Here is a 24478-nt window from a genome sequence, read left to right on the forward strand (position 1 = left end):
AAATAATAACACCACGGCAATTGAGTTCCCGCATGATCAGTTTTCCACAGGATATTGGTGATAGCCAGCACTGTGGCTAATATGGTGTGCTCAGGGAAATTTTATTACAGCTTCTCAAAAGCCTCCAGAACTGACCTCACCTTAAGATTCAATGTGGGAGATGTTTAAGCTTGCAAAAAAATGCCCCCCATTTTTATTTTCTTTCTTGGGCTCTGCATAGTTACTGGGATTTGACTGCACAAATGTTCTGGGAGCAGCAGGGCCAGTGTCTTTTCTCTCCTCAGCAATTCCTTACCAATCCACGTGAACAGGTGAGAAAATGTATCCTCTTTCTACCTTTGTATCATTTTTCAGCACAGCGCAGCTGTGTGTTGCCTGAAAATGTCAGAGGCAATTCCATTTTTTTACTAAAAGATTGTTATGACAAACTCTGGGAAACAAAAACAGCTGAGCAGGAGAGAACATCCATGCCCTCATATCAGATATGCTTTCAAAGCTGCACAGGAACCCACATCTGCAATGCTTTTGGTGAAGTAACTTAACCACCAGGGAAAAAGTTGCTGGATTCTTCAAAAAATATAAAATATTGCTCTGAATATTTCTGTTAGATTTACTCAAAGTCCAGAATGCTCCCTGTCCTTGCAAATCAATGTATTCCCTGTGCTGCTTGCACAACTCCCCACTGTGTCCTAGGAAAAGGCAAAGCCACAAGGTAGATGTAGCTGTCGGGATGCATAAATTTTCTTCAGTTTTAACAGTTCTGCTCTCTTTGACTCATTTTTTTCCTAAAAGGATTTAAATAGCCCAGCACTTGTCTGCCACCACTCTTATTAGATCAGTTTTACAGAAAAAAAGGGAACCTCTATCGTTCTCTGTCTTCTTTAGCGCTTAAGATTTTTCCTGACATCAACAATACACTGGGCACTGCAGGAGACCTAAAATTCATGGGGATGTGAGGCAGTATGTCCACTCAGCAAGCAAAAAAACAGAAAGGAGAAAAAAGGTGCAACTTGCTCCACAAGGCTATTGCAGGTTACTGATGTCTCTGAGCAACAGAGTGGTGGGAAAATAGAGGAAAGAAAGGCGAGTGTTGAAAATTCAGAAATATGCAGAATATAATAGAAAAACCCAGCCCAATTTCAGGCCTTTTGCAGACAGAGAATTAATCTATTGCTCTTTATGGATGCGTTTATGTGTCCCTAAGAGGAGATATTTTGAATAAAGCCTATTCTAACAACCTTTAAAACCTCTCACTTTTCAAACTGCCTGAGCCAGAGAAGCCAACTTTAGACCAAATTCCTGTGCAGAAGTTATTTTTGCAGCCCAGGGTCGCAACACGAAGATCAGTGTTACCTGACAAACACATTTACTGCATTTCCAAAGTCATCCTCTTCAGTCACACATCATTACCCCAAGTTCATTAACTCAGTAATCTGGTACATTTACCAAACAAGAGGCAAGATTTAACATGATGCTTCAAATGGATTTTGACTTGATTTCAAAAGTTCCTGCTAAAAACTCATGGTCCAAATTCCCTTCATTCCATCAAGCTGAATTTGGTAGTGATACCATTGTGCTTAAAATTATATTGGTGCAAAACTAATTAAAGATCCAGCTCCGGCCTGGAGAATTTAAACTGCAGAACACCCCCAGAAAAATGGATGTAATACACAAACCTGGCTTCAGTGAAAAGAAAAGTGGAAAAATAACTTACTGACAGTTTCCTAACATGAGAGGGCTCATGTTGAAGCTTGTTTAACCCTGACCATCACCAATTGATACGTTAACAACCTTTAACACTAGATTCAATAAAACATGCCATTTATAACCTGAAATGGGTTTTACAGAGTCACTGGTTCGCATCTCATTATTAAACTCATTGCTGACCTCTAGAGACAACTGCCGTGACAATACATATTATAAGCTCTCCACCCATAAAATATTTAAAGGTAGGTGTAAAAAAGAAAAGAAAAGAAAAGAATTATTCTCAAAGAAGTGTGTAGTGAATAAGAAAATTAAAGGGGCAGAGACAAAAGCTAAATAGATACTATCCTTTCACTCTACAATGAGCAAAAGAGAAAATAATCTGTATGTTTTGTATCTTTCTTGTATAACTGCAGGCTATAAAATAATATAATAGCTGTGCTTTCCTAGGGCCTCCAAAAGATTATAGATGATATAAAACTGTTTCAAATTAGATGCCACTCACTAGAATCATGTCATCTACTGAAATGAAGGATTTCCCATCTTATCAGAAAGCTGTTATTGTAGCTATACATCACTTATGGATCTCAAGGTAAGTGATTTCTCAGTATGTCATGTTGTCACACAGAACAACCGGAAACATTTTCTTCTTTTCTTGGAGAAAGCTTTGCTTATGAAAATACAGTATTTATGAATGCATGCTTACAATTAATAAAGAGGAAGAATAAGAAAAATAACCTCAGCAAGTAATTTATTAACTTGAACATCATCTTGTGCTCAGCACACACACAGTAAAAGAGAACAACACAGCTCTCAGGCAAGTTCTTTCTGAGCATGGGCAGCTTCCCCTGGCAAGCACTGTGCACAGGGATATCAAACCCAGGCTGGAGTATGGGATGTGAGGAGCAACCTCTCCCTGTCAATATTGCAGAGAGCTGTACTGAACACGCTTGTGCAGCAAGCAGGGCATGACCTGCCTTTCCTGCAGGTACTCTCCGCCCATCAGTCTCAAAACACACCACGCCACTGTTTTACAGCTGAGAGCAGGCAAATTCCTCGTGCCCAAGGTTGCCAGTGCCTCGTGGCAGTGCTGGCAGCAAAGTGGGGTTTTCACTGCTGCTTATGCTGTCACAGAGGCCACCCAAAGCCTGGGGCCAAGCACGTCACTGCCTCTTCTTGGGTGCATCCCAAGCAGGGGGGCTGAGGCAGTCCATGGGAACCAAAAAGGCAAAGAAACAGTTTTCAAACATGCAACTCTGAAAATCCCCCTCAAATTAATGAGAATCTGGCTGCTGGCTATGTCCAGGGCAGCAGCAGTACCACGCCATGGCCTAGACTTACAATTGAATCGTTACATCTTTTTTCCTCCCTCTTTTTCCCAAGCATATTTGCTGTATGTAAACATAACGTCACTAGAGAAAAAAACAGAGCAAAGCAACCCAATGCATCTCAAAGGCATGCAACCTCTCCAGCTTTAGAGTCTCAAAGTCATCTTTTCAACAAGAATAACAGTACCTATTTACATTCTTGTCAAAGCCATGTGACATCTGCATGGGAGAAAACAAGCCGGCTAAGAGTCTATTTCTGGCAAAAATATTGCAAGGAAATTAGATTAACCTGGGTGGAATTCTATCTGGGAATTTGGAGTCTGTCGTGGTGATTAAGTCATCATTTCTGTCAGATTACTCTAATCGGCTGTCAAATACGATTCCACAACCCCATCTGTAACTTGGCATCCTCGTTATTCAGTCGATGTTACCTTCTGTATACAAAACAAACACCAAACAAGGAGGTGTGTGCAGTCTAGCATTTAGCAGAGTCATTAGCTGTGATTACTATTGTGTGGTTGCACATCAGCTCATGGTTTGTTTTGTTTAGTCAGGGGATGCTTCAAATCAGGTGTAATCTTAAACCTGAGGTGTCAAAGGTGAACAGGTAAGAACCGTCTCCAGGCATGGAAAAGCATGGGATTGGCACACTCCAAGTCACCGCTCCATCAACATGCTTAAATTACATTTCAGAGTTGTCAATATATTTGCTGGAAAGGCTTTGGAGACTTGCTTTCCAGCAATTTTTTGAAGAGAAATGGGCATTAAGATATTCTGGGTAGGCTAAAGACTTCCTAAGAGCAGCAATTTCTGTGAGTGAAGTTTGTAGGAGGAGGCTGTTGGCACTCGAAATGGTCTGTATTGGCTGCTTTAAGATGTTAAATATGAGTGTGTTAGTCTTGCACAGGACTTTGGTGATTAAAAGCAGGAGATGCCTTCCAGTGAAGGTGAAGGAGCTGATGGGCTCATTTTGCTGCAGCTATGTTGAGTCTGTGAAATTTGGATACCCCTCAGCACCTCTGAAACTCTGGGCACCTAGACTGAAATTATTATTTTTTATGGTTCATTGTAAAAACAACTTCATACATGATTACTACATCCATTAGCAGCTTTTATTGTCCATTCTTGCCACCATGGATGCACATGCTTTGTTCCTATCATTCCTTGTGCCTTGAGGAAGGAAAGCACTTGGTAAGAAAGGACTCTGAATTCCCATCAGACCTTCCCCCACCTTCACCCAGCTCAGTATGGCAAAGACCACCTCCTGAAATTCCTTTAAAGTTAAGCAGAATGTGACTTTTTACCATCAGAGCTGAGGGACTGTATGTGGAGAATACTATCCATGGCTCCTCACTCCTTACCACTCCTGTCATCATCTTTCTATAATCCTTTAAAGCCACCAGCAGACTTCTAGAGTTCTTAGTCCTTTTCAGACCCATGCCCTCCCTCCCTTCCCTGTCATCATGTTTCTAGCCATGACCCAATTTAGTTTGTCCCTTACGTGTCACCCTCACAGACCACATCACCCTTACACATCACACAAAATGGAGCTAATTCTCCCCCCAAGCAAAGGGTAAATTTGAAGAACTCAGGTAACAATCAAAGCAAACAAAAAGCAATAGGATTAAATGATGACAGCTTGCATGTATCTTGTCATTTCTACCACTTTGGGACCTGCTTCTTGCTAGCATTAATCACTGTTGAAGCGAAAAGGGACTTCCTTCATATTTTCTGCATCTCAGAACTGCAAAATGTCAAGAGAGAATGCAGGAGAGAGAAGAAGAGATACTGGACCTTAATTAAACCTTAATATTCTTTCTGGGTAAAGGTTTACGAATCCTGTGACTTTTGGAATCAATAGGAAAACCAAAGAGGAAGGAAATATTAAAAGAAGCAGCAGAGACAGGCTAAGGGCTCAGATGAAAAACACCTAAAGAGGTACCAGCATAAAAACCAGTGGGAAAAAAATTATGTTCTTTGTCTAACTCTGGTCTGGAAATTAATTCAAAGCTTTCTCCAAGCTCCTGATCCAATTAGCGTGTGCAGTTTAATTAGACTAGTAGTCCAAGGAAAAAACAAGACCAACCAGGTTTCTGAGAACCTCTACTGAGTCTGGAAGTCAGGAGGGAATGTATTGACCTACCAGAAGATTGGAGGAAGAAGAGGAAATACTCCATAAGCACCAGAGAATTAAATGATTTTCAGTGTCTTTAGAGACCATTGTTTTTCTGGACTACTATGTGCAGATACCTCTATACCCCCTGCCCCACTCCTCATTCCAGCTTTCAGCTCCCCAGTTTTTCCATAGGATCTTTCAGAGGAGCTCTTGAACACTCATTTCATTGCCAGCTAGTCTTGCTTTTTTAAACCCTTGTGACTCACAAGTAATATGAGTTTCCCAGAAGTGAAAGAGGTGTATTTTCCTATCGAAAAGAACTGTTTAGAATGACTCCTCTAGGGTCAAACTAACTTGAATTACGCAGTCAGTATCTGGCTAGTGCTTTGGGAACTGCTCTGGGAACTGGGGATAATCTCCAAGGCCAAGTAAATACTAGTGAATAAGAGAGGCAAAGGACCACTCTCTGGATCTTAAAATAAGTGGTGTTGCATAGCTATACTCGTCCTTCCACTCAAAACAGGATAACCTTGTCCATACTGTCCAGTGAGAAGAGGGTGTAGCCCATGTTATTCCCCCAAAATATGCCCCCACACCAGGCAGGAAAGTACTAACCAGCACCATGCTCCTGCTGGCTTCACCAGCATAGGCAGAGCTTTGGATTCCCAGTATTGGTTGAAGTCATTCACCTTTGTTTATTCACGGAGAAAAGGAGGACAAATGTGCATTTATCACTTAGACTCTCACAAATAAATGTAAAGCAGTTGCTGTAACTGCCTGAGCGATGGCATAGCTAGAAGATTGTTTGCTGTCATCCTTTCATAAATCCCAATTTAAGGGATTTAAGCTGTGTTAGGCATTCATACAATTTTAGTAGTATAAGAATGTGATCTGTTACTTGGCCTCCTAGATTACTGTCAGACATATATACATGCATTTTATTTTTGGAGAGAGAGAGAGAGAGAGAGGGAGAGGGAGGGAGGGAAGGAGGAAGAGAGAGAGGCAAGAGAAAATGAATATTGCTGGTGGGTGCCAAATATAGTTCATGCAGTAATGCATAACATCATTATTTTCTATTTAGAGAACAGAAACAAGCATATAGCTTGCTTAAAACAAGTTGTTTTACCGGAGAACACTAAAACCACTGAAATTCAATGGCTTTTGGAAGCTCTCCAACTCAGTCATTTGCAATCCACTACACTCTGTGGTTTAAATTCAAGTTAAATTAAACAATAGTTAGGGACACTAAAAACAATGCTGTGCTTTAAAATAATAATAAAATAACAATAACATTATTATTGTTATTAATAATAAGATTAGTAATAATAATTCTTCATCTAGTGATCCCTTCCACAGTCACCCCCACATCCTGCTGTTCTTCCCATACATTTACTAATTAGGCTGTAGCACTCACCCTCTTTTAAATGTTTTACCCTCATATAGAAATTAAAAAATTGGATATCTTAGAAGTGACTACTTCCAAGTGTACAAATAGCTACTATTGCTCGTTTAGCAGTTCTTCTCCATTTATTTCATTCCTTAATTTCTTACCTCCCACACTAATGACAACTCCAGGAGACAGGCAAGCCAAACAAAGTGGAGATAAAGGGGAGGTAGGGCCAAAAATTGTCTCTTCAAAATCACATGGAAAGCAAAGTTATTAACTGTCTTTTCTTCAAACAAATGAGCCTTTACAGAACCTATTCAATCCTAAAAATAGACATTAAGTGGGATTCTATAACTTGTTGGGAATAATGCCTTGGGGATATTTCACATCATCCATGCTTAAAAAGCAAACCCATTAGACATCCGAGCAAAATATCAGATATTATTTTAACAGCAAGAGTTATCCATCTCATTGGCATTGGCAATAACTTCTGTTGACATTTTGCCAATTGAAAGTTTGCATGTCAGTGGGGCGGGGAGATAGCTGAAGCCTCCCTGTGACATGAATTGGCTGGATTTAAAATTGGTTTTAACATGCACTGGAGGTGACTGCCGGGGGCAGAACCCACTGCCCAGGTTTGGGAGCAGGACATGGAGCACGGGGGCTTGCCCAGGGCCACGCAGGGCATTCCAGGCTGTGCCATTCCAGGCCGTGCCTGGAATGATGATCCAGAGGGAGGGAGCCAGGCTGTCCGCACTGCACCAAGCCTCAGCTCCTCACGCTCTAATTGATTCCTCTCCTAACACCACTGTGAGGTACTCACTGCTGCTATCTCTCTGCAGCAGAAAGGAAGAAGATGGGAAAAAGGAACAAAAGCTCCATGTGGTGCATCTGCAGTTATCCCACAACTGAAGCCAAGGCTATCAAGTCAAAATCTTGCCATTTTATCATCAGGTGTAGGTAAGACATTATTTAGCAGGCGTATTACACACAAGCAGGGTTATTTTTACAATGTTACTCCCTAGGCACACTATTTGAGAGGTGACATAGGAACCTGAAGCAGCGATCCAGGGCTGCTGGAGGGACCAAATGCCAGCCAAGCTGTTGTGGCTTTGGGATGTCAGCTAATAACTAATGCAACCTCGCTGTGCATTGGGTGGATTTGCCCAGCATGACCTAAGATGACAGGACTCAATTCCCGGCATGACACAAGCCTTCCAGTCAGGGTCCCACTGGACATGACTCAAGTGTTCTGAAGATGTACTTTCTTCCACCTCCCCAGTTGGGCGTGTTTTTCCAGAAGTCAACAGGAGATTAAGACTTTAAAGAGAGTACTTTCCCTTCAAATCTAAGAACAACCACCCCTCCTCTTGTATCAGTATTTGGAAACAGAGCCAGAGCAAAGCCAAAATGTGCTACATACCTATTAAGTCATCTTCTATGTAAATGAATGGGAATGACAGAGAGGTTCTTCAACCATCTCAGAAGGGGAAGGCAGCAAAACAGAGACTTGATCTTTCTTGAGTGGTCTGCAAAGGCAGATTTCACATTTCTCTCAGATTCTCTCTGATATCCACGCAGGGAGCACCAACACCTGAGAGTGTATTCAGGGAATTTTGCCCTTCTCAGAATCTGTGAAAGCTTGAGAAGTCCTCATTTTAAAAAAGACCTTTCCTGTTGCCGAACAAAAATATTCAAGTAGCTCAGTCTGTGGTCACCATTTTAGGATGCTAATACTCAAGCCTGGTCCACAGGAAACCTCTCCCTTCCACATAAATACCTCTGATTCCACATTAACTTCTGGGATAATTTTTAGAAATTTGTTAAGAAAATAAAGTTCAACCCTGTCCTTCTTCCCCCAAAACTCCATCTCAACCGAAAATAAAATACCTCTTTTCTTTCAGGCTGCCAATGACTGTGAAGAAATTTAGTTTAAGTCATAAGTTTTTAAAAACATGCAATGGCTTTTGTAATGCAAAACACAAGCTCAGTTCTGAGAGAAGCCAAAGCAACCAGGATATAAAATGCTTGTTTTGCAGGAATTTTATTTCAAGATTTACACTGTTCTGTGCTTGCTTTTTCTCCTCTGTGAACTATGCTGTGGGAAAACACCATGTGATTATGCTCATCAATATCCTCTACCTTTGCCAAACTGGAATTCAGGAGATAACCCTTTAAAAGGAATGACTAGTGACAGCAACATTTCAGAAAGGCAAGAAAGCATAGTCAAGGGCTTCTCTTTTTCTTTCACAGTGGTATCTCATCTACACTTATCTTCTTAATTTTTTGCTTTCATTCGATAAGAGAGAAACCAGCTTCAGCCACTCCCCCAGTTTCACATCACAGATTTTTCTGTTCATTTGCTAAGTGGTTCTTCTGCCTGACTCTTTCTGCAGCATGGAAGGTCACCTTGATTCAACAACACTCTTGGGCTCCTCTTCTGACAGAAACTAGAGTCTATTATTTTGTACAAAACTCAAATTCCAGGCTGTGGGTTTTTTTTTAATGTAAAGCTTTTTTAAAGTTCTGTTGGAAAGCTCTCCTATTTGCATTACAATATACCAGCAAAGAACATCTTATAGCTAAAAAGTGTGATTGAGGTAAGTCTAAAATAAGCCCCCAAAGCATCAAAATTATAAAATCTATTGAAATTCTACCTTTTAAATTAGAGCAAAGGGTATATAGAATATATAGAAAAAGTTGGCCCTGATGATGTGGGGCTCTTGCCATTTTCACTTAGCAAAGGTACAGAGAAGTTCTGAGTCCAGAATACATGTCTGGATTCACAATTCTTTCCTCCCCAGGAGGCAGACAGGCAAATTCGTCCCTGTTACCAAACACAGACCAATCTAGATTTCTTCAAAGGTCAGACATGAGCCCCAAACTACTTGTCAACAAGCATGCCCCTAAATATTGCAGGGAATAGCCAGAGCATTCAGATAGAAAAGAGGTTTGGAATAAAGTTGTCAAAAATCCTACTCTCCTAACTAAGACTGGCTGGAGTAAGTAGTACAATGTTATTGTTTAACCAGCAGAGCCAGAATATTTTACACCAAATGAGGATATGGCTCATAAATTCTATTTAGGCTCTCCATGAGCTGAAGTTACAGGAATTTTCCACGACTATCCAGTATCAGCATCCAAACTCCCAGTGTTATGCCAATAGTCTGCACTGGCGAAATAATCTGGCTGTGGAGAGAGAATGAAAGAGATGGCTCAATATTCCATCCATCTCTGAAAACAGAACCAGATTGCCACAAGTCTCCAGCCACAAGCACACACAAACAAACTGTCCACACAAAAATATGAATCTCTAGTTGTGTATACATACAGCTACAAACACCAGCAAGAGTCACGTTGAGCAACCACGTTAGTTTAAACCACCCTTTGTGTGAACTAATTCTCTTTAATTTTTTAGCATCTCTGTAGCTAATGTACTCTGTCAGTGCTTTCTTTGGGATAAGGAAAGTGGTTTGCATTCAAAGTAAACAAATACTATACATTTATAATGCTAATCTTCAGGAATTAGAATGCATTTGAATATTTCTGTCAATAGGTGTTTTGGAAAATGAAACAAACATATGAAAAATAAATGGACAACATTAGCAGAAACATATATTTTTGAAGAATGAGTCAGTTCCAGCTGGCTATGGTGTTTGGACCAAGCTGTAATTAAGATTTCATTAGTAAAAGTGCTAGGAAGTGTAAAGCCAAAATCAACCTGCCTCCACCCATCTGCAAAGCTCTGAACCAGCATCTGATCTCAAGCATGAACCTTAATGCCTGAGTCCAGAGACTGGGTTCCTTGATTCTCTTGAAAAAAAAAGCAACAATACACTTCATTTAGTGACTCTAAGCATCAGTTTCTGGAAACTTGTCTTCTTTTACTTATTTTTTACTCTTACTGTACTCAATTAGAAATTTTCTCTGTCTATACCCTGTGAGTAACATTTTTATGTGCAACTCGCCTAAAGGTTAAAGAAATGTCTTTGCAGGGATGGCTTCGGGTGGAACAGCTGGAGGCCACACAGAACTATCAGGAAGGTCCTCTGATAAAACCAACTGAGCTGAAAACTTACATCATTCATCCTACCTGCTCCAAAGGTAGCATTTAGAGCTACTGGGAAGTCTTGAACTCCTGCTTTCTTGGCATATGCTACTTTTTCTGAGAGAGGCTAATGCAGCCTGAGGCTAATGCAGGCTGTTGCAGTGTCAGTGAAGCTATAGCAGAGGGCAAGGAAAGCATGGGGAAAGAGGAATGGGTGCAGAAAAGAAATTTTCCCCAAGTCACACCCTCTATTTTTGGCTCTCATGTCAACAGGGAGGAAGACAAGTAGCAGACAATGAGGGCTGTCAGCTATCAGGCCACTTTTAAACTAGGATAAATCCATGTCATTCTTTGCAAAATGAACAGGGTCACAAGAGGCAAGGGACACGCCTGCCTGAGCAACCCCGGAGCCCTCCAGACACAAGTGTATAAGCACAGCACTTAGGCTGACTGTAGCTCTTACTTAGCAAGATCTTTCTTTTTTGGTTAATCATATATTTTTGTACAAATAGGAGGATTCTATATTTACCCAGCATAGCAATTTCTTTCACTTCTTAGCAATTGGAGAAATGAGAGATGAAAAAATCCAGCAGCTCATCTCGAATGACTTAATGCCAATACAGGATTACTGCCTATCCCATATTTTCTAATACTTTCCTACCCCAAATGCCTGTAAGGACTGGGATTTGACTTTGTATCCTTTAGAAGATTATTCTAATTGAACAGATACTGGGTATTTTTCCTGATACTTGATCTACGCTTTATTTTACCTCTTATGATGGTAAATCCTTGCTTCTGTGTACAACCAAAAATAATTCCCATTTGTCACTGGAATTTGGGCAGTACTTGGCCCAGGAGGAAATAAATGTCTTCATGGATGCTGCTGTGGATGCTGGGTGAGGTGCTCCCACAACAGCACTTATCCTCCTCTGTATTCTCTGCAATATTTGAAATGAATATACTGTATAATAACACAGCACATTTTCCTCTAAGGTATTGTCAGGAATTTGCCACAAAATAGTATTAGCTGCTGTCTGGTGGATACTTGCTCAAGTGATGGTCTAGAAAACAAACTCCCTTCAATCATTTGAGCCATTCACAGCTGAATGGATATATAAAGGTGTCATATCCCTCATATCTCTGCATGAAGCTGCAATTCCTCTGAGTGATCCTGGCAGTGGTAAGGAACACTGAGTGTTGTGTTTTCATGGTGGAATTAGGAGCTTCAGTTGTGGAAGTACCAGATTTTCAGTTCACAGGATCATAGAATGGTTTGGGTTGGAAGGACTCAAGGCTCATCTCGTTCCAACCCCCTGCCATGGGCAGCAGCACCTTCCACTACACCAGGTTGCCCAAAGTTCTTAGTTTAAAACTAATCCTATCCTCTGATTAGTGTCTTATTTTCCACAATCTTACTTTCTTCAACCCACAATCCTATGTTCTCTATCTTGAAATCAGTGATAAGCCTCTATTCAATCTTTCTTAGAGATCATTACAGACTTCTAATTATTCCTTTCAGACATTAGCTTCTTTTTTAGTTTCTTTCTCTGCTTTTTCTCTGTTTTTTCTTCAGAAGAGCAAATTTCCACTCACTGCAACTTGTAAGGGTTGCAAGTGGGAATGGGTGAGCATTCCTAGGATGAATGATTGAGGCAGTGTATTAATGTGATTCCCTGATACATTGTAAATTCCATCTGCAAAGAAGCAAAGTTCCTTATTTTAAGCCCTGCTTGCATATCCCCCCTCCTCCCCCACGACGGCAGATAGACCATCTCTGAGTTACAATGGGGCGAGAGCTGGGATTGACTGCAGACTGCTTTAATGCCACTCTTAATGACAACTTGTGAAGATTAGGAAGTTGTCAGAATCAGATATCAGCAAAAGCTCCAGCTTGCTTTGTGAAGTCCGTCTGAATTAATTAATGGGTAGCTTTCCTTTGATATTGCTTTGATATTTGGCTGCAGCTGGATAAAAATCAACCACAAAGGAAGCTACATTTTGTTTACCACTGCTTAAGACTCTGTTTAGCTCAATGTGATTTTTTTTTTCTTTTGCAGTTTTTGCTTTTTTAACTTCCCTGGCACAAGGCAATAGATACAGGCTTTTGTTAATAAATAGACTTATGGTGGCATCTTTTTCAGTGACTGTTTCTCTCATCTCTTGCAGATAGCCAGGCTACTGTCTGGTAGAAAAGCCATTACTGATTTCAGCTATGCTGAAGGAGAAAAGATGGACCATTCCAAAAGTGAGACAAATATTAACTTTCCCCCTCTGTTAGTGCTTCTCCTGTTAAAAGGTATTTGGCACTTTAATTGCAGAATCACAGAATCATAAAATCATATAATAATTGAATCATAGAAAGCTTTGGGTTGGAGGAGACCTTGAGGACCATTTGGCTTCAACCTCCTGCCATGGGCAGGGACACCTTCCTAGACTAGACACCAGACTAGACCAGGTCTCTCCAAGCCTTGTTCAACCTGGCCTTGAACACTTCCAGGGATAGGGCACCCACAACTTCTCTGGGCAACCTGTGCCAGTGCCTTCCCAACCTTACAGGAAAGAATTTCTTCCTAATGTCTAATCTAATCCTGCTCTCTTTCGATTTAAATCCATTTCCTGTGTCTTGTCAATAATATTTGCTCTCTGCTTTAGAGGTGCTGACCAATTGCTTCACACCCTGACAGCTTAAAATGTAAACTCTGCAACTAAATGTCCTCCATGTCTTTCCAGAGTGGGAATTCACAGCCCAACTGAGAATCTCTAAAGGTTTTGGACGTCTACTATGACAATCATATAAACGTGTCTGTACCCCAGACTGGTGCTTGCACCCAAATGAATCCCCACATAATTCTGGCAGCCCCAGTGTCCCTGCTGGCCAGAGGAGGAAGGACCTCTCTGCACAGCACAGGGGAAGAGCAGACAAAAAAGTGGCTCTTCCAACTAAGCTGACAAAGATGATAATTTCTTCCAGAGAATGAGCAAAAAATAAATTATCTCTCTGGGTCTGCAAAGAGTGTTTTTAATTAGGCAGAATATGATTGTCCAAAGTGTGTTATTAGAGCAGGAGACTCAATCAGGTCACCCAGTTTCTCTTGGTTTTTGTAGTATTATGGGGTTTTTGAGCACCACAGAGAAGACAGAACTCCTGTTTTCTCTCTTATCATGTACAGTGATCCCATTCAGCAGCACAGTGCACTGGCCCAGTGTGATTCATTGCCTGACTGGGATGGGGGAAATCTGTCTGGGGCTACCTCAGCTTCCTGCACCACCACAGGAGTGAAAACCACAATGAGCCAGCACTGCATCCCTTCAACAGCAACGGACCACAGAGCAGAGGTGTTTGAAGGAAGCAGCACAGCTCGCAGGGTTGGACACAATGGCAGGAGGATGCTGAACAAACATTTTCTCTGATATAAACACACCATGAGGCCCAGGCTCCTTGGTCATAACATAACTCAGATCCGCAGGTGCCAAACACTGCTATCAGGGCGGGCAAATGGCATCCAAGGGCACCTCTAATGATGTTGCTTCCTGATGCCTGCAACTCTGTTTATGATTTGCCTTTCTAATTTCACTATTGTAGGAGTAGTCAGACAGCTAGGAAGGCTCCCTGAACTAGTTTTTCATTACGAAGACAATTTTAATAGCTCGTGTCGTGGTGCTAATGAGGCTGACTGAAGCACCTGTACTTTCTGTTCCAGATAACAGAAAACAGCTAACACCAGCAGGAGGATAAATAGTCTGTTTAAGAGAGTGCCTGGGCTATTATCCTTAGCTAAGCACCCCACCTAAATCTTGGTGAGCTCTGCAATACCCTGGAGTACTACAGTGATGGCCTCTCGATTTTCTTCAGAGATTTCTATTCTGAAGTGCACAGCAAAAGTTTCTCCAAGTCAGTGATTTTTGGGTACCCAGCTCAAAAGTGATATCCTGTGAACTGATCCTCCACCCTCACTGAGTAAGATGTTCTAAGTTGGACAAAAAGCTCTGGAGGGATTTTGCAAAGTGATGACCTCAACTGGTCAGAGTTATGGAAACCAGAGGTAAATCCCAGCGCCACACCCCAGAATGGTTTGGCCTTTAGGGGATGAGCTTCACATTCCTGGATATTTATGAGGTCAAGCCATTATTATGCATTACTTACTTTCCACCCCAATATTATTATACTGCAAAGCTGTGCAAAAGAAAATAACAATTCCTGAACTACCTAAAGAGTTTCTAAAAGGATAGTGTGCATCTCACTGCTTTTGCAGCTGGGCCAATGCACTCTTGCTTCCCAGCAGGAAAAGCAACAACCGGATATGGATGTTTAGGATCTAAACCAGCTCACTGATGCCCATGCCCTGTGCAGCTCTGCACCCTCCAGACACCCACAGGCCATCACCCTCCCAGGTAAGGCAGGTCAAGATTTATCCACCTTCTCTCACTGCCTCAGCAATGGATCTTCCTGCACTTCTCTGTTCTTGGAGAGCTTCTTCCAAATGTTTGAAGCTTTTCCAAAGAACAAAATACTTACTAGAGCATGGACTCATATCCAGATATCTCAGTACTTGTGTGACTGCCCTCAGTACTAGGCAATCAAGTGCTGTTCCTTGCTTTCTCTCACTCCCACCAGAATCTGATACTTCCATACAGCTGGAGCAGCTTCAAGAGGAGAAATGGTGACCCTAATCTTAACTAAGTCCTGTGGTGAAGGCTCTGTTAGGTCAATCCAAGCTAAATCCTTTCAATAAACAAGGCAGAGAGGAACTGCATTCTCCTTGCATACCAGGAAGTTATCCTAATGATGAGGCTGTGAATTTGGTGAAGGCAAATTTGACCCTCCATCCCCCAAAGAGAAAAAGGGACAATATAATTATGAATGAAATGTTTTGCTCAATTTAGAGAAGTTACTTTCACCTGGTCAATATTCACCTCTCTCTATGCCTGCACAACACTGACCATTCTCCCAATAAGCTGCAAGTTCATCTACTTACAGATATTTTGCTGGGTTCCTAAGTCACTTTTTTCCATTTTATAAATCTGGGGCTGGTAATCTATTCTGTGTTTCACAGCAATGGCAGGTGCAAACCCAACTTTTCTACTAAGGTATCTGAACTTAGTGCAAATATTTATTTTCACTGAAGTGGCAGAATCAATGCAACTTTTTTTTTGAGGGGCAGGGGTAGAAGTGGTATTTTTGAATAAAAAAAATACCCACATGTCTTCTGAGCTGAGCAAAATGTATCGTTAAATGGGTTCCTTTGCATGGTATTTTAAAGGAAGGAATAGGTCAGATTCACTATCTCAATATCATGCAATGTCTTACAGCTCACTTCCTTGGAACAGATGCTTCCTGGGAATTCTCCTCTTTCCCATCTGGTTATTTTTATGATTTAAGCAGTTCTATATTCTTTGGATTCTTCATGAAACAGCATTTGGCCATACTATATGGGTACTGAATTACTTTAATTTGTCATCATAAATCAATCACTGCAAAGCCTTAACTAAGTTAACTGCTCTTTGAATTCCCTTTCTGTTTGTCAAAATCTCTCAGAGTCACTGATATATCATATTCAAGCTATTATTCAAATCATATTGGATGATTACCTTTTTATTACAGGTAATTTTTACATAATGTTCATATAGTACTGAGAAACAATAAGGCTTAAAACAGAGAAGGGAACTGGATATTAAACACTACTCCAGAATTGAGAGTGCCAGGATAGTCATTAGAAAGGAGCTCATGATGAACCAGAACCAGAAATATATTTGGGTTTTTTTGCTTCTTGTTGGACAAATGGTATTTTATCAGAAAGTAAATGAGGTTTCGTAGTAAGTTGTCATGGGTCCCTGCATTTTGGACCAGATGATTCTGATCATAATTTTTCATACCCTACCCCCCCTAAATGGATTTTGAGGTTTCCTTACAGCCAGTACAGAACCTGTGGGCAAAGTTCTCTCTAAGCCAGTACTGCTTCCCGATGACATAGAAAGCATTTAATAAAACCAGTAGTGATTCCTACAATGTAAAAATTAAAAATTTTTTCCTTGACGTCTGGCAAAAAAGGAAGCCATGAATGTTTTACAAAAACAGTTCCTACAAACTCTACCTTGTTGTTAAAATATTAAGAGCTTTCTCAAAATGGTATTTCTTCCTTGTTAAACCCTTAATCAAATCAATTCATACAGCTAATGTCCTAATTTCATGCCAGAACTTCAATACAAAAGGTTCACTGCTACTTGGAATATGCATATCCCACTTGAAGTAAGGACCATGTAAACCAGGATTCTGTTAACAGCATGGGAGTGCAGAGTGTGGGCTGTTAATTATTTTTGTGATAACCTTAGGTAGGAGGATATATAAAGAAATGTACATAAAGACAACAAATGCCCCTTACCATGTCCAATAAATGTAACTTCAAATACAGAACAAAGACTCCAAAGAGTTTTAGGTGTAGATTTTACAAATGGATGCCCATTGATTTCTGTCTTCAAATAGCTTCTGCATGACATTAAAGGTGCATTTATTCAGCTATTTAGCTCCAAGAATCCAACCAACATATAGTGCTCTTGTGTTACCTATCTGCACTTAACCTTGCCAGGAAATCCTGCCAGGTTCACTTGTCAGCAAAACAGAGCACATTCTGTTTTTAAAATAAAGCATGTCAAAACTGAAACAAAGAACAAATGTCAGCGCCATGAAGGCAGTTAAAGCAGTCCCTGAATACAGCTCTTTGAGGTTTGCCCTCTATGCAGAAGCCAATTTTCACTTAGCAGCAAATTAGAGCATAGGGGAACCAAGATTATTACATCTAAATGAAGGTACAGAATAAATTTAGATGGGTGGAATTTATTGGATTACTCTGTTTAGGGAATAGAAGTTAAACACCTCTAACGAAGCCATGAGATTCTTAATGAAGATGAGACTAGTTAAGGCCTCAGTTCTACATCTCATCCCAAAGAAGCCCATTTCTAAGATCATTATTACACTCAAATTGAGGTTTTCCCTTTTCTCCCTTCTGCCGTTTAAAACAAAATCCAAATGAACACTCCAAGAAAACCTGACTCTAAGCTGAGTAATATAAACCACGTCCCTATGAGCTATAAGGGTATCAGCAACCTGCTCTCGTGACATGTTTGAAAAGACACATATGAAAATTCACGTTGTTCATTTGCAAGACGTAAAAGCTACTTGTGATGCCAGCACCAAGTAAACAGAAGAGAACTGTTCCTGTTCTGTTGATCTGTATCATATATCATAACAATATGCCTGTATTTCTCAAACACTGCATATCTGCTTCTCTGCCTAGTAGCAATCATACATAACAAGTGATATCTAAATACATATTTTGGGAAAGATAAAAGCTTCAATATATGACAAGGAATATGATGACTAACAGAGAGATTATATTAATCATGAATAAAAAGATGATGTTTGATCCTACTTGGGCAGAAAGTTTTTAAAATTTATTTTAAAACATCTTTTAAATGAATTTCTATCCTCAGGAAAATGATTAAAACCAGAAAAGCCTTGAGATGTCAGCTGGTGACATGTTTTTCTTCTTTATCTTTCTTTTTTTGTTGTTGTAGCTGTGAAAAAAAAATCTGAGAGAATACAGCAGAGTGCATCATTAACTTCTTATTAATTTTATAATACAAAGGCAATTCAGTTAAAATAGTAGTGCTGCAACTTTAAATTACAGAACTAGCTTGGTATTTAATGAGAGATTTAGCACAGCGGGGTTTCTGTTAAATTAAGTTGTGCCTTCACATCACAGTGGGAAAACAGGTGTATATTGGTTTAGAATTATGGAAATGTTGACTAATTCCAAGGCTTGTAATCAAACAGCAAGGCACCCTGCAATATTTTCTTCCAAGATTCTGCATTAATCATTTATGTCTGGTCTTATTTTCTTCATGTCCACTAAAAGGGTGCAGCTCAAAGGAGCAGATCAAGCGCTGGTGTTTTCATGTCTCTGTTAAGGATGAGGTCCAGGCAAAAATCACAGATAGAGACATAGCACTGCAGGCTTTGCTCAAAAACCTACTTAAATTAAACTCAACATGCAGCCTTGGAAGGGGGATAAATTTCACACTAAACCCCCACTTTTTTGGCTTCACCGGTGCTGATCCAAAACCTGCTTACTGAGCTACATGGAGCAAGGCTGCATTTAAGAAGTGGGGAGACTAAACCCAGAAATAATCTAAGCTCATCAATAATGAACACAGAACTATTGTCCTGCACACCTCAGCAGCAGTGCAGGTTACAGCTGAGTGCAGGTACAACACAGACGAGTTCCAACAGCCACAGCATCCCTTCAGCCCCCTGCTCCTGCCTCTGCCAGCTTTCCTTACCTTACACTAATAAATCACCTGCCTTTGCCTCGGATTTTCTTCCTGGGCTATTTAAGGATGCCTTATCTGATGCACTGGTGGTATTACAGCAAAAGGGGAAGGCACAGAATCTTTTGTTTCCAGCAGACACCTTATTACTGAACCTCCTACTGACCGTACCTTGCTTACTGGAAAAGCAAGCTGACACTTGATGCCCAGATGACCCTGATCCAAATTCATCCCTTGTTGTAGCTCTGACAGAAGATTGCCTCCATTTGCTCTGAGACTATTTCACACATGGAACTATACACTACTGATTCCTTCTTGTTTGGTAAAAGCTGCTTAGCAGGCAAGAGGAACAATACAGAAATTGCTAAAATTCATGTAAGGAGAACCCTGCTAATGTGAGGCGTTTCCAGCACATGTGCCACAACTTTAAAGAGTGCTTAAATGAAGTTATTTTGGGAATACACAGATGCCGCATAACAGTATCCCCATTTATGCTAAATGTCAGCATACTGCACGTGCAAAATATAGAATCTGTTATATAATATATGCTGAATCATTCTGAAAGAGAAGTAGTAGAAATGTATTCAAGTTGCTTTCCTTTTTTGAAGCTTCCCTTTAAAAAAGTAGATATAGTAACTTATATCATAGTAAAATCTAAACATCTCTGGATGTATCAGGAATATTTTTAATGCCAAGGCCCCAGAGTCATGGGAATGCAATTTCCACACTTCCTCAAAAGAAAACTTTGTAACCTCACAGTTAGGACAGGAAAAACCAGCTTGGAAAGATAAATTTTAAATTACAAAGAGCTAGAGAGAGCTTTAGAAAAAAAAATTTAGATTTTTGAACCTTATTTTAAAACCATCGAAAGGTACACTAGGGTCTTTAACTGCTGCCTGCTCATTAGCTGTGCAAAAGTCAGGGAGAAAATGATGCCCTGCTCAAATAAGATGCAAGGCAGAGCTAAGCCAGCTTTGCCACCTCTGTGTGGGGAAGTCAGAGAGGGAATCTGCCCCTCTGAGTCACCCACTGGGATAAATAAGATCTCTCAAAACACAGCCAGCAGCTTAGGGGACTCACGGAAACAGAGAAAATTAAAAGCAGCTGAGGGAGCTGGGTTTGTTTAGCCTGCAGAAAAGGAGGCTTGGGGTGACCTTATCACTCTCTTCACCTCCCTGACAGGAGGGTGTAGCCAGGTGGGGGTCAGGCTCTGCCTCCAGGCAATCAGTGACAGGATGAGAAGACGTCATTGAGCTGCACCAGGGGAGGTTCAGGCTGGACATCAGAATAAACTTCTTCACTGAAAAGGTGGTCAAGCATTGGAACAAGCTGCCCAGGGAAGTGATGGAGTCATCATCCTTAGAAGCGTTCAAACAACAACTGTATGTGGCACTTAGTGCTGTGATTTTACTGACATTGTGGGTTTTGGTCAAAGGTTGTACTTGATGATCTTGGAGATCTTTTCCAATCCTTATGACTCAGTGATTCTATGACCTAAACAGACCCTGCCTGCTTCTAGGGGGGGTGATGAGTTGATCTTGTGGTAGAGCCTGAGGGATGCTATCTGGGCAGGGGCTGCTCCAGCAGCTTGGGATCACCTCCATCCTACCCAGCCAGTCCACACAGCCATTTGACTCAAAGCATGATGGAGAGCAATTACTCAGCGAGTTGGTTTAGGTGCAACATTGAATGGGGTTAGAGAGCTCAGCATTTTCTGGCAGTGGGGATGGGAACCAACAACTGGGGTTGCAGAGCCAGAAGATCCTGAGATTCAGCCTGAAATCCAAAGGTGTCTCAAAGGGAATTGTCCCTCAGAGCCCTTCCTTTCTCTCACGAGGATATCACATCCATCCTCTACACCCTAAAGTGCTGAGACTCTCACTGGGAGGCTTGTAAGATCTTGATACTGCCCAGTGCAAGGGCCAGTTACTGGAAAACATCATTTGAAGTGCCACAACGTTTCTCCTGTTTTCCTGTGGCTGGCCTACTTTTGCAGATTTCCTACCACCATTCCCAGCATTATCATTGCAAATATCCATTTTACCTTTAGTGAGGCTCATGGGTAACTGTCCCATGACCTTGATACACTTCTCATTTCCATGACACGAGATGGCTTTCCTAATAGGAAATCACCTGCATAAAGTAAACTAGCCAGATGTAATTTTTCAAATACAGAGTGTCCAATTTCACACACAGCACACAGGAACTAAAGGAGATATTGGCCACAAAACTGTCAGTCCAGGCAATGCTCTATTTACTTACACCATGTATTTATTTATTTTCATGTCTGTAACCAGACACTATAAACATATACTTGAACACTTCTCCTGCATCAAGAGGGAATATACCTCCATCCTTTACATTTTTTCTCTTCCATCCTCAAAGTACTCAGCAGAAAAAATGGTGGTACAAGAAGATTCCATAGTTAAGACATGCAATTACCAGTGATATATTTCTCTCTAGCCCTGTAATTTAAGTACAAAATATCATAGGAAAACACAAGATACAGCTTGTACAACACAACCACAACTGTTCTGAACGCTGGTGCCAGTGGGAGCAGGTGGTGAGGAGAGGTGATGTCAGGAGACAGGATGACTCTCTGCAAGCTGCTACGTGGTACCACACTCCACAACACCCTGAGATGTGCATTCAGGTTGCCTAGAAATCATGTGGATAAAGGCTGCATTTAATAAAGTTTAACTGTGTTTTGTCTTTTCCTCTTCTCTCCCTTTTCAAACATGAAGCCTCAGTGGTACAGTGTTTGTCTGCCATATGTTATCTCTCCTTCCTCCCTCCTGCTTAAATAAATTCAAAAGATCCACACTGCACTTTGGCCACTGTCTCTAGTCAGCAGGAAGCAGTACACTTTCCAGCCAAGGGACTTTCTAGAGAACAGCAACTGCCTTTGGACATGATTCCATTGCTACAGGACTGGCACCAACACAGGACAGATCATCAGCTTAGCCACCCCCCTTGCAGAGATCAAGGTCATTTGGGACATCAAGCAGCATTGAGAACAAAAGGGCTGTTTTTCTGGCAATAAAATAATTAGGATGAAAAAGTAAATGTACTCACCCCAGGTAAAGTTTTAATATTGTGCAGTGCATTCTGTGCCTCAAGAGCAGCTTTTCTTGTATAAAATGTTACGAAACAACAACCTATAGAGAGAAATGAAAAGCTTTCAGAAATTAGTGAGTATGATTTGTGAGAGTACAATAGGGAGGGAGAAAAAAACAGTGGTTGAACAACACATTATGAAAGCTGGAAATGTGAATTATCCTGAGGCGCCTGAATGACATGAATAAAAGAAAGCTTGTATGGTTTAAAATAAGAAGTCCCCCCCTGTGCATTGCATCTATAGCACACCTGCATTGTTAGTGAACTGTAATCACTTAGAAATTGTTAACCAAAATCCAATTGGCTTTGTACATTGTAAATAAGGTTATATTTTTCTGAAGGCTCCCATTATACTTTGAATATAAGCAACATGGCAGGCTCAAGCAGCAGGAATTCATTGTTACTTCCCAAGCAGAAAATTAGGCTAAAGCAGGACCTTATTTAAAGGGCCTTATACAAAAGAGCTAAGGTTGGTTCCCCCATTTCTTTGAAACCAGGCAGGACCAGAGGTAGAACACTCATCTCAGTTTCAAGAATGAAAAATAAGCTACAGGTGAATTTGCCACTGCTGAGATAGTGGAGGCTGCTGATGGCAGACAGCATTAAGGGAGGCTCTGCTCTCCCTATATCTGCTGAATTTTCAGTATAGCAGGTGATTTTAGCTGCCTTAATCCTGTGGTTTCCCTTCTGACAGCATGGTCCAGCCAGGTGGTGTGTGGGACCAAACATGGACTGCTGTGACTTTGTCCACTGCAAAAATGTAATGCAGCTTTTTCTGCAGCACACACAAACCAGGCAGCTCAACACCAGCCCCAGGGTGAGGTCAGGGCTCATAGGCAGATCCTCAGGGAAGAGCTGTAATGTCACAGGCAGGGGACAAAAAAAGCAAGGACCAGGGTTTGCCTGTAATGCCCCACAGCAACGAAGTCTGCTTCTTGACAGATGAGATGTTTGCTGCAGATGGGGTGTTTGGTGACCCAGCTGCTGTGGGGAGAGGGAAAACATTCTGGACAATGCAATTTGGGGGGCAGAAGTGGCTCCTGAAGTAAAAACCCACTTCACGTGAAAGAGGATGATGCAGGTCTTACTGATGAATCAGAAAACAATCCTGTTCTCTTAATCACAGTCAGGGATTTGCTACAACTCCAAAGAAATGTCAAAACCAATCAGTAAATAAAAGAAACCCTGGCTCATGAGCCTTGGTGCTCCCTTGGCGCTTGACACAGATAAAATAATCTGTGCTTCAGGCAGTGAGCAAAGATGATGCTTGTATCAGCTCCCAAGCTGATGGCCAAGGTAATGTTGGCCAAGCTGAAACACCCAAGCCCACCTGCCTGCTTGTGTTCAACCCTGCAGCACCCCAGTAATGCCAAAGGACACGAGGAGAAGGTGTGCACAGCAGCACACAGCAAACTGGAAGTAACCATAAGGAGGTGGCCCACTTTGGAAGGAAGGGCTGAATCCAGAACGGCCCCTCCACTGCCCCTTGCTTGGCTCAAGCTGTGCATGGCATTGGGAATGCTCCCTCTGGCCCTGCAGCCAGGCCAGTGACAACCATTTCCTCAGTAACAAGCAAAGGTGACCATGTATTCCCAGCTGGAACACAGCAAGTTTATCCCTAATACACAGAATCACTTGCAGGCACAGCAAAACATGGGCAGGCAGGTAATGCAGACTTAACACAGCTGAGAGGAACATTTTTCATACTGCCAACAGGTTCTTTAAAATTTCACACTTTATGATGGAGCTGGTTTAGTAATTATTTCAGTAAGCAGTTGTTTGCAGGGATGTGTGCTAGAGACAGGCACAGCGTGTTAAGGTTTGCGTTCCCTGTGTTTCTTAACCTTCTGTTTCACTGGAAAATTCTGAAAATCTGAATTCTTTTATCCCTGATGAAAATGAGAAAAAAATATTTCTGAGTTTGTGACATTTAATAGTGTGATTTTGGGACAATATTGTAATATTTATCTATCCAGTCAGCCAGCTCCAAGTCTATCTTCTTGTTTCTTCATTTGATTTATTAGTTTTTTAATATAAGACTTTTTAACCAGGAGAGAGGATTCAGAGGGGAAATATCAAGCTCTAATCACAACTTTGCAATTGCCATGTCCTTTTCCATGGGCCCAAAGAGTTTCATTTTAGATTTTAGCTCTGTGGGTTCATTCTGATAAGGAGAAATTTGAAATCTATTGGTTTATCATTCTTGGCACTACTTGAAAGAACTGCACTTGAAAGATGAATATGCTGTGAAATACCCTTTAACTGGTCGTTTTTTGGGAAGTAATAGCTCAGGAGAGAAAAATGTTTCTGTGAATGAGGGCCGGAAGAAACAGTAGCTTAATGGAAAACGTGCAGATGTTTCAGGCAGGTCATTGGACCCCGACAAAAATAGAGACTTCTCAGCTCACAGATTGACACATCTGAAAATGCACATGGATAAATTTTTTCTCAGG

General features: G+C 41.1%; 1 protein-coding gene across 7 annotated transcripts in view; it reads right to left on the reverse strand.

The window, feature by feature from the left end:
- The window catches only part of CELF2 (CUGBP Elav-like family member 2), a 375554-nt gene that overhangs the window by 78043 nt on the left and 273033 nt on the right, over positions 1 to 24478 (reverse strand). For all 7 annotated transcript variants that reach the window (XM_066318826.1, XM_066318824.1, XM_066318822.1 and 4 more), the window contains one exon: positions 21984 to 22066. In XM_066318826.1, coding sequence (XP_066174923.1) covers positions 21984 to 22066 — 83 coding nt within the window. The remainder of the gene's footprint in view (positions 1 to 21983; positions 22067 to 24478) is intronic.

This window comes from Sylvia atricapilla, chromosome 5, assembly GCF_009819655.1.
Source record: "Sylvia atricapilla isolate bSylAtr1 chromosome 5, bSylAtr1.pri, whole genome shotgun sequence".
Taxonomy (NCBI): Eukaryota; Metazoa; Chordata; class Aves; order Passeriformes; family Sylviidae; genus Sylvia; species Sylvia atricapilla.